General features: G+C 35.8%; 3 protein-coding genes across 5 annotated transcripts; 1 reads left to right on the top strand and 2 right to left on the bottom strand.

The window, feature by feature from the left end:
• Positions 1–1,199: 1,199 nt before the first annotated feature.
• On the top strand, positions 1,200–2,861 carry LOC120208940 (auxin-responsive protein IAA16-like). Its single transcript, XM_039208050.1, has 5 exons — positions 1,200–1,689; positions 2,009–2,247; positions 2,334–2,469; positions 2,547–2,608; positions 2,769–2,861. The coding sequence occupies exons 1-5, from the start codon at positions 1,448–1,450 to the stop codon at positions 2,804–2,806; spliced, it is 717 nt and encodes a 238-aa protein (XP_039063981.1). The 5' UTR covers positions 1,200–1,447; the 3' UTR covers positions 2,807–2,861.
• A 1,724-nt stretch (positions 2,862–4,585) lies between these two features.
• LOC120208943 lies at positions 4,586–8,234 on the bottom strand. Its single transcript, XM_039208053.1, has 3 exons — positions 7,880–8,234; positions 7,468–7,814; positions 4,586–5,232 (listed from the first exon to the last, which is right to left on the bottom strand). Exons 1-3 carry the CDS (start codon positions 8,050–8,052, stop codon positions 5,150–5,152), a joined length of 603 nt encoding a protein of 200 aa, XP_039063984.1. The 5' UTR covers positions 8,053–8,234; the 3' UTR covers positions 4,586–5,149.
• Positions 8,235–9,976: 1,742 nt separating this feature from the next.
• Positions 9,977–13,334, bottom strand: LOC120208950 (protein WVD2-like 1). Of its 3 annotated transcripts, none has more exons than XM_039208058.1 (8): positions 13,086–13,333; positions 11,767–12,034; positions 11,686–11,721; positions 11,157–11,254; positions 10,935–11,025; positions 10,764–10,835; positions 10,575–10,685; positions 9,977–10,424 (listed from the first exon to the last, which is right to left on the bottom strand). In XM_039208058.1, the coding sequence occupies exons 2-8, from the start codon at positions 12,028–12,030 to the stop codon at positions 10,122–10,124; spliced, it is 975 nt and encodes a 324-aa protein (XP_039063989.1). In that variant the 5' UTR covers positions 12,031–12,034; positions 13,086–13,333; the 3' UTR covers positions 9,977–10,121. The 3 variants fall into 3 exon arrangements, with proteins under 3 accessions (XP_039063989.1, XP_039063990.1, XP_039063988.1); XM_039208059.1 differs by having other exon boundaries at positions 11,767–12,011; XM_039208057.1 differs by having other exon boundaries at positions 11,686–12,034; positions 13,086–13,334.
• Positions 13,335–13,594: the final 260 nt, after the last annotated feature.

The following is a 13,594-nucleotide window of genomic DNA, read 5'->3' as shown; positions in this document are numbered from 1 at the left end:
TGGGTTGGGTTGGCCGAAACCTGACCCATACCTATCCCTAGGTATAAGATATATAATTTTTTTTTGATCTAATCAGATTCAAATAAAGAATATATATTTTTCAAGTCATATCGAATTAAAAAAAACCAGATCAGTTACAATCCCTAAATATAGTGGGCACCCAAATGGGCCATGATATCATGAGCTTTTTAATGGTTACCACAAGAAGTGGCCAGAGTGTGGATAAGTATGGCAAGGGTAAAAAAGGTTAGTAATGGATAATCTTGGACTTTAAATTTTATTTACTTGTCATAAACTAAATTATCAGTAATAATTAGATAATGGTACACCCAAAAATCTAAATAAAAACTAAAAAAAGTTATATAAAATCGTAATTGAAAAATAAATGGTAATATCCTATAACATTTTTTAAAATAATTATTTCAAATGAAATAAATTGATTGATTTAATTGATTAAGGAACTTTTAGTATTTTGAAAAAAAGAAATATCACAAAATTATTTTTCTATATAGCTACATCAATTTAAATTAAGTCGTTTCTCAATTAAATTATATTAGTTAATCATCAATTTAGTCAGATCTCAAATAATAATATAGATGCATAGATAAAAAAATATTTATTTTTCTGTCATATGAATCGATAATTATTTAATTAATTAATTTATTAATCATGCTCTATGAGCAATTAAGCAGATATATAGTAAAGGAAGTGAAATCAAAAGTATACAAACAAAATTCATTTTTAGTGCATCTTCCATCATTAGTTGGTGGAGCCTAAGAAACAAAGTAATGATAACATCACCCACTTTGTTTGTCATCCCAGTGGTAAAAATAAATAAATAAATAATTAAATATTATTTGTTTGTTTAAGATCTAATATGATTTGTTTTTGTTTTTGATAAATTTTAAATTTAATACTAATTTTTTGAAAAGAATAAAAAAAATAATAATCGATTCGATTATTCGATTAAATATGTTTGTTCGTATTATAATTGTTAATCATTCTTATATGTACAAAAAATAATTTTATGAATCATATTTATATATTACGGTTAAACTTGAATGTGAAAAAATATTTATCTGAAATTTAACCTAAATTTTAAACCAAAAGCCGATCTATATTCACTGACTCCATTACAATCATCCTAGATATAACATCATCCATGACATCAATTTCCACGTGGCAACATCGTAGCCATTGAAGGTCCATAACCCAGCATTCCAAAACCATATATTATCTTCCGGGAAATCCAATTTTCGGCCTTCTTTCCCAACGTTTTTCACATATTCTCCACCCACTTCATTTGCCATTCCTCTAGCAAATACACTACAAACAAGAGAGCTTTTAAGAGAGAGAGAGAGAGAGAGAGAGAGAGAGAGCAAAAAAGTAGATTAAAGTTGGATTATCATAGAGTTTTTCACGTAAAAACTTGTAGTTGATAGCCATTATGGAGCATGAAAGGTATCACATGATTAATTTCGAAGAGACGGAGTTGCGTTTAGGGTTGCCGGGAGGCAAGGGAAATGACGGCGAGGCGACCAAAAACAACGGCAAACGAGGGTTCTCGGAGACGGTTAACCTGAAGCTTAACCTATCAACAAAGGAGGCCGAAGGCGATGAGTCCGGGAAGATGAAGGAGAAGAGCTCTATTGCTCCTCGTTCGACTGACCCTGCAAAGCCTCCTGCAAAGTAAGCTACGATCAATTATTTTTTTCATTTTTAATGATGTAGCAAGAACAAATTAATATATTGTTTGTTATAGTTTTTTTTTAAATATTGTTGAACACTAATTTGAACTTGAAGAGGATGAGTCTTGATTGGATCTTGGCCTTGTAAAATGGAAAAGAAAAGTGTTTAATTTTGATACTTGATGGCTTGGATTGTTTGTCGGGGAAAACAACACAACATGTGGAATCTCTTAGTGCTTTTCCCACCAACCAAGCAATAATTCAAAAGATTTTCAACAGGAAAGTGGCCAAGAAAGTCTTACATTTTCATGCTCTTTCAGGGCACAAGTGGTGGGATGGCCACCGGTCAGGTCCTTCCGGAAGAACATCATGGCCGTCCAAAAAGCCAGTTCCGAGGAGGAGGGTGACGGCAAGAAGGCCGGCAACAGCATAGCCGCCGCCTTTGTTAAGGTCAGCATGGATGGTGCACCTTATCTACGCAAGGTGGACCTCAAACTTTACAAGAATTACCAACAACTCTCTGATGCCTTGAGCAAAATGTTCAGCTCCTTCACCATTGGTAATTGCCATAAACCCAAAATTAAATATAATATTAGCCATTGATAAACAGAAAACTGAGCATTATTATATGGGTTAATGATCTAGATAACTACGAGTCACAAGGAACGAAAGATTTCATGAACGAAAGCAAATTGATAGATCTTTTGAATGGTTCTAAGTATGTTCCTACCTATGAAGACAAAGATGGAGATTGGATGCTTGTTGGAGATGTTCCATGGGGGTAAGTTAATTCTTCAACTCCCAATTTTAATTAATAGTCACCTGATCTATCATTAATTTATCTTTTAAATTTTATAGGATGTTCGTCGAATTCTGCAAACGTTTACGAATAATGAAAGGATCTGAGGCGATTGGACTTGGTTAGTTCGATTTTTTAAATCCAAACTCAAAAATTATAATAATCGTAAACCGATAAAATTAGAGATTTTTGAATCACTCGAATGCTCCTACTGTCTTGATTTAGAGAGATGAAATTTATATGTAAAGAAGTTTATTTGATAAATGAAATTATTAATGCAGCACCAAGAGCAGTAGAGAAGTGCAAGAACAGATGCTGAAGTTGGTTCAACAACAACAAGAAGAAGAAACAAGATCAAAATTAATAAAAAAAAAGGAATATTATGAGGAATGTATTTGGAGAAATAATAGAAAAAATAAATGTTTTATTTTCAATTGTTTGTTTAATAATATCTTTAAAATATTAATGTTTTTGGTTGTCTGGGTGTTTTCTTTTCTTTTTGCACTCCATTCTGTAATATTTTGCATGTATGAAAAGATTTTCCGAAATTATTATATTTATTATTATTTTAATGAATTTTATAATATAATTGGTTGAGGAGACAGATGAACAAGATCCATGAATAAGGTGGAGCAAAGGCCATGTGCAATTTGTCGGGAATCATTTAAAGAATCAATTATTGCCATTTTTTAATTCATTTTCAGTGCTGGTACTGTGTATTTTTATTGCAATTTGTCATAGAATTTTTTGTTTTGTTTTGGGTGGTAAAAAAACTGGTATCTAATAATTAATCACTGCTGCTCGTGTCAGCATCGTCTCCAAGTGTGTTGCTATCATCCTGTTGAAGCAAGGGTTGCATCCCCGTTGGCGGTTGCTGTAGTATCTGCAGTCCTGGAGATTGGTGGTTTTCGAGCTTAGCCATGAAGTCGGCTGCCTGGTTTGTTTCTCTCGGTGTGTGGATAACTTGTATATTCCATTCATGATCAAGGAGGAGTTGCTGAATGCGTCTGGCAAGTGCTACTCGGTGTGTGGACCATATAATTTAAGGATGAATTTTAGTATTATGCCGAAAGTAATTGGATAGAACATAGGACCATATGCTTTATCTTTAGATGGGGGAAGATCATACGTATATAGGCATGTAAATGAATCGAACGAACACCAGTGATTGTATGTTCATATTTGTTTGTTTAATTTTAATTAGATAAATAAATGAATAAGAACAACTGAACGATTAGAATTTCTTGTCCGTGTTCGTTCATAAGAAATATAGCTTGTTCGTGTTTATTCATATTTGTTTGTTAAAATGATAAACGAACATACAAGAACGAACATAATATTAATTGGGTTTATATTTGAGAAGATTTTTTTCTTCTCAAATAATTTTAGGGTTTATATTTTCTTAATTGATTTAGGTATTTTTATTTGTGTTTAAAATTAATTAGATTTTAAAATATTAATAGGTTCAAGGTTAAAATTTATTAGGTCTTAATATTTTAAACTAGTCTGGAGACCGGGCTAAACAAAAATGAACATAAATAAATAAACATAAATGAACGAATTACCGAACGTTTACGAACGCAAATGAACGGACGGGCCCTTTGTTCGTGCTCGTTCATTTAATTAAACAGACATAAAATCTCATTCATGTTCGCCCATTTAATAAATAAACAAGCATAAACGAACAGATTACCAAATGTTCATGAACGTAAATGAATGAACGAGTCCTTTCTTTGTGCTCGTTCATTTAATAAAACGAACATAAAATCTTGTTCATATTCGTCCGTTTACTAAATAAACGGACGGTTGAACGTTGATTTCGTTTATAGGCGTACACATATACCCTTTTACTAAGGTAAAATGTAGCAAGGTTGTAGTCTTACACTCTTACTATCATTATTCGTAACTTTAGCCCTCATTGTTTTGATATTTATCGCAATTGACGTCCCATCGCATTTCCTTTGTATTTAAATTTTAAGTTTATTTTTAAAATTAATTAAATAGAAAATGAGCGAATAAAATTGGTCTTGAACGACACTAATCTTACACAAAATTGGAACGTAAGTAGATGAAACACATGAACAAAACTCCACCGTCTTTCTCTGTTTCTCATCAGTAATCATTTTACATGTGCCCTTTTTATTTTTAATGACATCTTTCAAAAAGAAACATTTTTCTCTCTGTCTCACTTTCCACACAGTTCACATGTACCGTAAATCCTTGAACACATTGTGCACACAGTTTCTCTACCTTCAAACTCATCATTCTCGAAATTCTCAGGTAAACTCTCATCCTCACCAAACTGCTAATTCCTCAACTGAACCGAACCTACATGAACATTACACCAACTCTTTGACATCGGAGACTCGAATTCCGACGTGAGCTATTACATTCTAAAAGGTTAAAGAACACATTGTGGCTGACCTTTACATCGTCTAGATAAGAGTTTGTTTTCGAACATACAGACTGATGAGGGCAAGGGTTATGGTCGATGTGAACTGTGGAAGAACAGTAAAAGGGTGATGTAAATAAGAAAGTAATTCTTTTTGGAAGGTTACTGTAAAAATTAAAAAAAAATGTGTGTAAAAAAGATTAACGGTGAGACACAAAGAAGAAGGGACATAGGATTTTTGTTTGAAAACAAATGAGCATTTTGATTCTCTCAGCAACAAGACTGCTTTACAGAACATGCCACAGCTTGGGCCCAGTGTCTTAGCTTCGTCTTCACTTGCTGAGGACTATCTCCTGTATATAAAAGATTTTATTATGAGAAAATCGCCTCAGTGACCAAAAATGCCTTATAATATACGATTTTAACCAACTTTTTTTTGATTTGCCAAAATGACCAACAAAATCGCAACGCGATATCAAAACCGCAACGCGATTTAGAAAAGCGCAACGTTGAAAAGAAGATCGCAACGCGATCTTCCAAGAATCGCAATCGCAATCATAAAATCGCAACGCGATCTTCCAAGAATCGCAACGCGATTCAGAAAATCGCAACGCGATTCAGAAAATCGCAACGCGATTCAGAAAATCGCAACGCGATTCAGAAAATCGCAACGCGATTCAGAAAATCGCAACGCGATTCAGAAAATCGCAACGCGATTCAGAAAATCGCAACGCGATTCAGAAAATCGCAACGCGATTCAGAAAATCGCAACGCGATTCAGAAAATCGCAACGCGATTCAGAAAATCGCAACGCGATCTTCCAAGAATCGCAACGCGATTAAGAAAATCGCAACGCGATTCCAAGAATCGCAACGCGATTCAGAAAATCGCAACGCGATTCCAAGAATCGCAACGCGATCTTCCAAGAATCGCAATGCGATTCATAAAATCGCAACGCGATCTTCCAAGAATCGCAACGCGATTCAGAAAATCGCAACGCGATTCAGAAAATCGCAACGCGATTTAGAAAATCGCAACGCGATCTTCCAAGAATCGCAACGCGATTAAGAAAATCGCAACGCGATTCCAAGAATCGCAACGCGATTCAGAAAATCGCAACGCGATTCCAAGAATCGCAACGCGATTAAGAAAATCGCAACGCGATCTTCCAAGAATCGCAACGCGATTAAGAAAATCGCAACGCGATTCAGTAATTCGACCACGACCACGACCACGACCCGACCCGAGACGAGACGGCGGCGGCGGCGGCGGCGCGCGAGAGTCCCCCTTGTTCTCTTTCACTCAACAAGGAAATGGGAAATCCAAGCCTTAAATACACTTCCCAATAGTGTTTCCAATACTATGTGGGATTGAGCATTACTCAACACTTCAAAGAAAATATAGCAATTTTTGTAGCATGTTTCCCGCTTAATCCATATTTAAAAATATTAAAACATTTTATCATATTAAAACTATATGTATAAGTTTGAATTGAAATGTAGATATCTACAACTCTTTTAATTCTCTTGATAAAATGTTTTAATATTTTTAGATATGGATTAAGTGGGAAAATACTACAAAAATTGCTATATTTTCTTTGAAGTGTTGAGTAATGCTCAATCCCACATAGTATTGGAAACACTATTGGGAAGTGTATTTAAGGCTTGGATTTCCCATTTACTTGTTGAGTGAAAGAGAACAAGGGGGACTCTCGCGCGCCGCCGCCGCCGCCGTCTCGTCTCGGGTCGGGTCGGGTCGGGTCGTGGTCGTGGTCGTGGTCGTGGTCGTGGTCGTGGTCGTGGTCGTGGTCGTGGTCGTGGTCGTACGTGTCTTCGACACGTCCGCGCGGATACTATCTTTTTAGAGAAAATTCTTAAGAAAGAAACAAATGCAACAACTTTTGAAAGAATTTACTCATTTTCTTAATCGCGTTGCGATTCTTGGAATCGCGTTGCGATTTTCTGAATCGCGTTGCGATTCTTGGAATCGCGTTGCGATTTTCTTAATCGCGTTGCGATTCTTGGAAGATCGCGTTGCGATTTTCTGAATCGCGTTGCGATTTTCTGAATCGCGTTGCGATTCTTGGAAGATCGCGTTGCGATTTTATGAATCGCATTGCGATTCTTGGAAGATCGTGTTGCGATCTTCTTTTCAACGTTGCGCTTTTCTAAATCGCGTTGCGGTTTTGATATCGCGTTGCGATTTTGTTGGTCATTTTGGCAAATCAAAAAAAAGTTGGTTAAAATCGTATATTATAAGGCATTTTTGGTCACTGAGGCGATTTTCTCTTTTATTATTTTGTAATTTCGATTTTATTTAGGGTAAACTATATGGATAGTTCCTTTTGTTTTCGGTCTATTCTGGTTGGTCACCAGTTTTTAAAAAGTTTATAGGTCGAATTAGAAATTAACAACTTCTGTTAACATATTATGTCAATAATCTAACAGAGGTTAACGTCCGAGTGATCAATATATTATAACCCGAAAAACGTTAGTGACCAAAACCAAATGTTTTCAAAACCAGTGACCAAGGAAAGGGACCATGAGTGCAATTTACCCTTTTATTTAGTATTTGTATTTAAGAATTACCCGGGCTGTAAATTTTCCAATCTGGCTCGTTTTTGGGGCTTTCGAGATACGGTGATCTGCAACCGACTGATGCTGATTGTGATGGTAATGGTGTTGATGAATAACTCTGGCTTTGAGGGGATGGAAGTGGAGAAAGGCAACGGTTTACAGCAAAATAAAGGTCTAAAGCAGGCAATGTGTTGCATAGTTTTTGATCTTCTTCTTCGTTGAATCCAAACCCTAATTCTATGCACCCTTTGAGCTCCTTCAAATCTTCATCCGTCAATCCGTTCTCGTTCGCGATCACCCCTTTCCTTCTTCTCTCCTGACGGAGAATCTGTCTCCGCCTTCTCTCCCAAGCAACCTCCCTAAACACACGAAACCGATAAGATTATGCAACAACCTCTCTACAACGAAAATAAACACGACGAACCTTGAGGTCTCTAGCATCGACATTTGCTTTTGTAGGAGTTTCTTGTCGATCATCAACGGCGGCGGCCGGTGTTTCGACGCACTACGTTTCGGAACTTTCGTTTCGGAGTCATGGAATGATGAGGATTTAACGGCCTTCTTCGTCGCCGCCGCCTCCGATCCGTCGTCCTTCATCGTCTTCTTTTCCGCAAAGCCTATGATTCAAAATAAAACACAAGAATTCCGCTGTCTAAACCTTAGAAGACATCGAATGATAACCTTTTCTTTTCATCTTTTCATTTTGATTCGAAATCAAAATGAAATACAAAAGAAAAGTTTATTATAGCCACGACAGCGGCCGAAGCTGGCTCGGCTTATCGATGATGGAAAGGTGAAGGATGAAGGGAGCAGTGTTGAAATCATGTATATATCGAAAAGGAACATCGGAAGAAAATGAGGCGGAGATGCTTTAATGGAGAAAGAAAAGGGTTGACATTCATTGGAGGGATTTGCATTTGTTATTCAACCATCCAAATGTAATATCTTCTTTAGTCCATGTTAATTTTGTAGAGGGACGGCTTAGGTAAATTCTTGTGATTCTAAGATTCTACTGCTAAAACAAATCTTTGATGGTAATCAATATCCATAGGTCTGTATGCATGTCGTTGATACGGTCTAGCCGTTTTATTTGCAACATGAACTTTATTTATATCTTTTGATTTTGATTATTATAAAGTACAAACCGATTTCCGTAGTAAATGAATTGTTATTGTTATTTGAGGTTATGAGTTTGAGCACCAAGAATAGGAGGGGCGTGAGCTTCAAATGTCAAATGGTTGAGATATTGTCATTTATATTTACCCGAGATTGATAAAAAAAATTATTATAAATATTGTTAATATTTTATTTTTTAGAATATTAGTAATTAGTCTTATTAAGTAAACATATTCAAAATTATAATAAGAGTTTATAACTATCATCGTAAATTAAATATGTTATTTGGATATTTTACTATAACATTGAAACTGTCACTTTAGATCATACGAGGACTATATAATGAAAAAAGTTATAAAAGCTCAATCAAAAGACTCGAACAAAAAATAGATGCAAACAATCTAACTGCATCGGTAAACCAACCAAAAAATGATATTAAGCTATTGAAAGAACGTCGAGAACCGCAAATCAAAATCGAGTATCATGAGAAACTATTCATGAATGCAAAATCGAGTATTCAAATTCAATCCAAGGGTACATAACATGGAAGTTCAAAATGACTACAAATAGACATCATCTTGATCAGTCGTGACGTTGTCAAATCTAACATTGATAAAATAAGAAATAAAAATGACTAAATAATCGAGAAAGATGGTTACAATATGTCAATTTGACCAACATTTTTCATAGTTGACCGTTACAATGCTGACGTGACAGTCCATAATGGTTGATGACATGAAGGATAACATGACAGATGGACAAAATTGATTTTTTTGTTTTGTTGAGGGTCAAAATGATTTCTTAAAGTTCAATGGTTTATTTAATTTAAAAAAATATTTTAAAATTTAAATATAAAATTATTCAAATATTTTAATAAATAAATAGTATTAAAAATAAAATTAAATTATTACAAAAATTGAACACTTGATTTCTAAAAACCCATAAAAACCCCATTTTTGAAAAGCTAAGCCTAACCTTGAAATTTATGGCTCTAATGGAAGCTTAGAAGATGAAGAATAGATTTTTTAGCTTGATTGCTTCAATCTAAGCTACGGGTAAACTACACTTTTAGCCCTTTTCCTTTATAACTTAAATTAAAAACATCACTTTGCTTGACTTTTGGGTCAACCTTTAAGCCTAATACCCTCTCTAAATGGTCCAAACTATCTTAGGAGATCTAATGGGCTCTATTGACAGATTTTGGGTTGACCGAAAGTATTGACCCGGATTTCGGAGCATTACAACGGAGGACCGTCGCTACATGGACCGTCCTTAGATGACTTCCGAGGGGTTGAGTTGCTGCTCTCTTAAGTTCGAATTTTGTTTCTTCTGTTTAAATATATATATAAAGCTACGTAAGAATACAAACTGACAAAACATATACAATTCACATGAATGTAAGCCATTGTAAAAACAAGCTGTCTGCTAAAAATGAAACAAGCCAATTACTATTCAGTTTCACAACATCCATATGGCATGACAGTGCAGGAATTCAAGTCTATTTCCCAGCTTAATAGTTAGTATTTAGTAAAAAAAAAAAAACTACATGTTCATGATTCAACCGTGATGTTAGCATTACTCGCCTCGGCGATTTTAGCAGGCGTAGCTTTTGTCGCCTCTTTTACCTGTTTTGCTCGATCTTTAGCCCTGCCAGCGACATTACCGGTCTGTCCACCAACCCGGCCTTTACTTTTTAACTCATTTGCAGTAGGGGATCGCTCAGTATGGTTACCTAAACTGTGACGGTGAGTCCGGGAGCAAGGTTTCGCCTTTTCGTCCTGAGATGAGCGGACTGCATCACCACAGCTATTTCTCCGGGTAAGATTTGGTGACTTTGGCCGAGTCAATGGCAGCTGAAATGAAATAAAAGCAGGAATGAAATGTTCCATTATCCAGTAAAACTGCATGAAACATATATAGCCAACACCGTATATTTCATCCATGTTCGAACATGCAACTCGAGGACTCAAGAAAAACAGGGAGAAAAGGTCGACAGGGAATACCTTCTTCAGTTCAACCTTTCGTGGAGGCCCTTCATAGTAGAAATCAGGAATCGGATTTGCTTTGACAACCATGCTCTTTCTAAGCTGTTTAAGGGCTGCTTCTTGCTCTTCCTGCAAGAAAGCAAGGAGGGCCATTTTTGTTAAATCTAACTGAGTCGTACATAAGGTCCAGAGATAAATGCCACCTACCTTGGTCCGGGCCTCGCAGTGGCTTCTCTCCGCCTCCAAAGCTCGGTGTTTTTCCTCTAACTTTTGGTAAAACTGGATTGATAAAAGAACATTTTGGATAGCTTGGTAAATGAAATACGGAATAGATCGACAACTGAAAAGGTATAAAAAAGAATAGGACTAAGAATTTACCTCCCTCCGTTTCTCAGCTCGTTCAGCACTTTTAAAAGATGGAGCAGATCCAATAGTTACCCTCGACCTTGCAGTTCGAACAGATGCAGCTGTACTAGATGTAGCTAAGGAAGAAATATGGTAATAGTGTTCGGGTAGGGAAGTCCCTCGATAAAAATAATAATAAAAAACTGCTACCAACAAGCCGATAGTACTATGCCGTAACACCAAAGAAAAGGATATGAGGAAGTGACGGACCAATTATCTTCTTCATCGGGAATCTTCCTGCCATATGGTTGCAATGGCTTCCTCGACATTGGAGGGGTCACCGGAGTGTATGGCTGAGAAAAATGGCAAAATAAAAAAGATCAGCACCTTACACATATATCAGCAAATAAGTGGCATCAACGATCCGAAACCGAGCAATTACGCTGATTTAGACAAACGAAGGAAAACCGGGCATGGAATAGGCATTAAAAGCAAACCGTCAACAGAATCGTTTCAATATGCATATCAAAATGACTGTAAACCACAGATAAAAATTTCATTTTGAAAGAAAATTCAACATTATCACTAGATTTCCTATCGGAAAATTCACTACTGCCACAAATGGAAGTCTCCAACTGCACATGAAGAAGCAGGTGCTTATCACTTTCTTACAGATCAGACCTCTTATGTAGAAAACTGCCAATCCTCCGAGTGTCAAAAACCGAACTATATATCAAATAAAGTGGATCACAAAATTTCACTCTTACTCAGGAATTGGAGTTACCTCTGAACCCTTCGTAGAAGTAGGGGAGAGTGTAGTGTCGACATTTGCGGTGCCATTTACGCCATTAGATCTCGATGCAGTCGTGTCAAACTCGTTGTCCATGGACTTGTGATCTTCAGCCTTTTCATTTTTCTCTTCAGGGATGTCAGTGCCAAAATTAGTGCTTTTAACACCCAGCAGTTCTTGCTTCTCATGATCAATCTCGATGACCGAGTTTTTTGCGGTGCATTCCTTGACCTCATACCCATTCGACTCTGTGCCTTTTGGAACTCTCGGATTACCGTTTGATTTCACCACCCCATTTGGCTTATTGTCCATGTCAGCATCTGTGAGTTCCCTCCTCATTACACTGCATTTGAACCAAGTTGAGCATCATAACAATGCGGAATCGGAAATTCTTGGCACGGAAAAGGCAAACTTCATTCATTTACCAAAAGATAGAAAGAAACTACAAGTAAACAGAGTAAAGGAAAAAAAGGTAACAGACAATTCATTTTCATATTATGTCGATATGCATACGATGTTTCATGCACTTAGATCTTGAACAAAGTAAACATCGATGGACGAATTACACCTTACCAAGGTACAGGCATTGAAAAATTGACTGAAACAGGCAATTTAAAGATGCTAAAACAAGAACTACACTAACAATGTCGAGCATTGCATGGTTATAAGAGATTTGAAACAAGATTCATACGTAATCCACAGACTGAAAACCCAAACATCAAATAAAACCGACATTTCGTGTAGATCGGACTCCGATCTGCGGCCTGAATTTCACATCTGAGCTAAAACATGCATCCTAGTAAAGATTGAACAAAAAAAAAGCTTTACATTCAGTGATATTCAACTTTGTCTCCTCCTAATGGGAAGCTGACAACATGCTCATCAAGTGATTGGATTCTATTTCCAGAGAATCCCTTTTTCTTTTCCAAGCCTTGCAATACTTTCACTTTGTTTCATCATTGGAAGAATCTAGAAAAATATTTATGGAACCTTCAACTACAAATTATAAGGAATTTAACTTTAGGATGCAAATATGTTCCATTTATTGGCAAACATTAACATAAAGAATAAAGAAAAATAAATAAAAATAGAAACTTTAGATTTAACTTAAGAGAGAAGGAGAGGAATAGATTTCCACAAATCCAACACTTTGAGACGAAACTGAGAAAACCCAGAATAGATAAATCCCAGATGGACAAATAAAAACCCAGAAATTCACCAAAAACTCCTCATTTCCTAGCAAACATTCACATAAAACAAACACAAATCCTTAATAAAAAAAACAGAAAGATGGAAAATGAGTTGAATAGATGAGCCACATTGCTCATTTTAAGACCAAAAACCCAAAACAAAACAAAAGATAATAACTTTGATACAAATAGTATATATCTCACAGGTTTTAGTAGCTTGATCTGATAAGATCTTCAAACCCTTCTCTTCTTCTTCCTCTTCCTCTTCTTCTTCTCTTTCTTTACAGTTTCTCTCACTCTGCTAACTTGGTGTGTCTTAGAAGCAGACAATGTGCTTTCTGTGATTTTCCTTTTATATAGCTCTCAGGACAACCTTTGAAACTGTGTTATTTTTCTTCTTCTTCTTCTCCTCCTCTCTTTCTGATATTGAATTGTTCATTACTTCACAGCATATTTGGGTTCCCCCCCCCCCCCCGGGGACTTTTAACTTATTTTTTAATAGTTGGTGCACATGTAACTTTTGTATTATTAGTGATAAATAATATATAAAATAATACATCATCGGTAGGCCTGCACTGTCTCAGCTTCTTTTTTGGATTTCAATATATTTATTTCATGAAAAATATATATTTTTTTAAAAAAACGAATATTTTCTATTATGAGAATATATAATTTAATACATTCATATGTTTATACGTTACAGTATTAACTTT

Source organism: Hibiscus syriacus, unplaced genomic scaffold (assembly GCF_006381635.1).
Source record: "Hibiscus syriacus cultivar Baekdansim isolate YM2019G1 unplaced genomic scaffold, ASM638163v2 tig00017934_pilon, whole genome shotgun sequence".
Classification (NCBI taxonomy): domain Eukaryota; kingdom Viridiplantae; phylum Streptophyta; class Magnoliopsida; order Malvales; family Malvaceae; genus Hibiscus; species Hibiscus syriacus.
This window is presented reverse-complemented; position numbering and strand designations above follow the sequence as displayed.

Excerpts from the sequence above, each read along its gene's own strand:
- LOC120208940 (XM_039208050.1), top strand. The coding sequence starts at position 1,448 with ATGGAGCATGAAAGGTATCACATGATTAATTTCGAAGAGACGGAGTTG. Across the intron at positions 2,470-2,546 it reads GTTGGAGATGTTCCATGGGG|GATGTTCGTCGAATTCTGCA; the intron begins GTAAGTTAATTC and ends TAAATTTTATAG. Across the intron at positions 2,609-2,768 it reads ATCTGAGGCGATTGGACTTG|CACCAAGAGCAGTAGAGAAG; the intron begins GTTAGTTCGATT and ends TTATTAATGCAG.
- LOC120208943 (XM_039208053.1), bottom strand. The coding sequence starts at position 8,052 with ATGAAGGACGACGGATCGGAGGCGGCGGCGACGAAGAAGGCCGTTAAA. Across the intron at positions 7,815-7,879 it reads TCGATGCTAGAGACCTCAAG|GGAGGTTGCTTGGGAGAGAA; the intron begins GTTCGTCGTGTT and ends TCGTGTGTTTAG. Across the intron at positions 5,233-7,467 it reads TTGGAAAATTTACAGCCCGG|GAGATAGTCCTCAGCAAGTG; the intron begins GTAATTCTTAAA and ends TTTTATATACAG.
- LOC120208950 (XM_039208057.1), bottom strand. The coding sequence starts at position 12,030 with ATGAGGAGGGAACTCACAGATGCTGACATGGACAATAAGCCAAATGGG. Across the intron at positions 11,026-11,156 it reads AATTGGTCCGTCACTTCCTC|AGCTGCATCTGTTCGAACTG; the intron begins ATATCCTTTTCT and ends TACATCTAGTAC. Across the intron at positions 10,836-10,934 it reads GAGCTGAGAAACGGAGGGAG|TTTTACCAAAAGTTAGAGGA; the intron begins GTAAATTCTTAG and ends TTATCAATCCAG.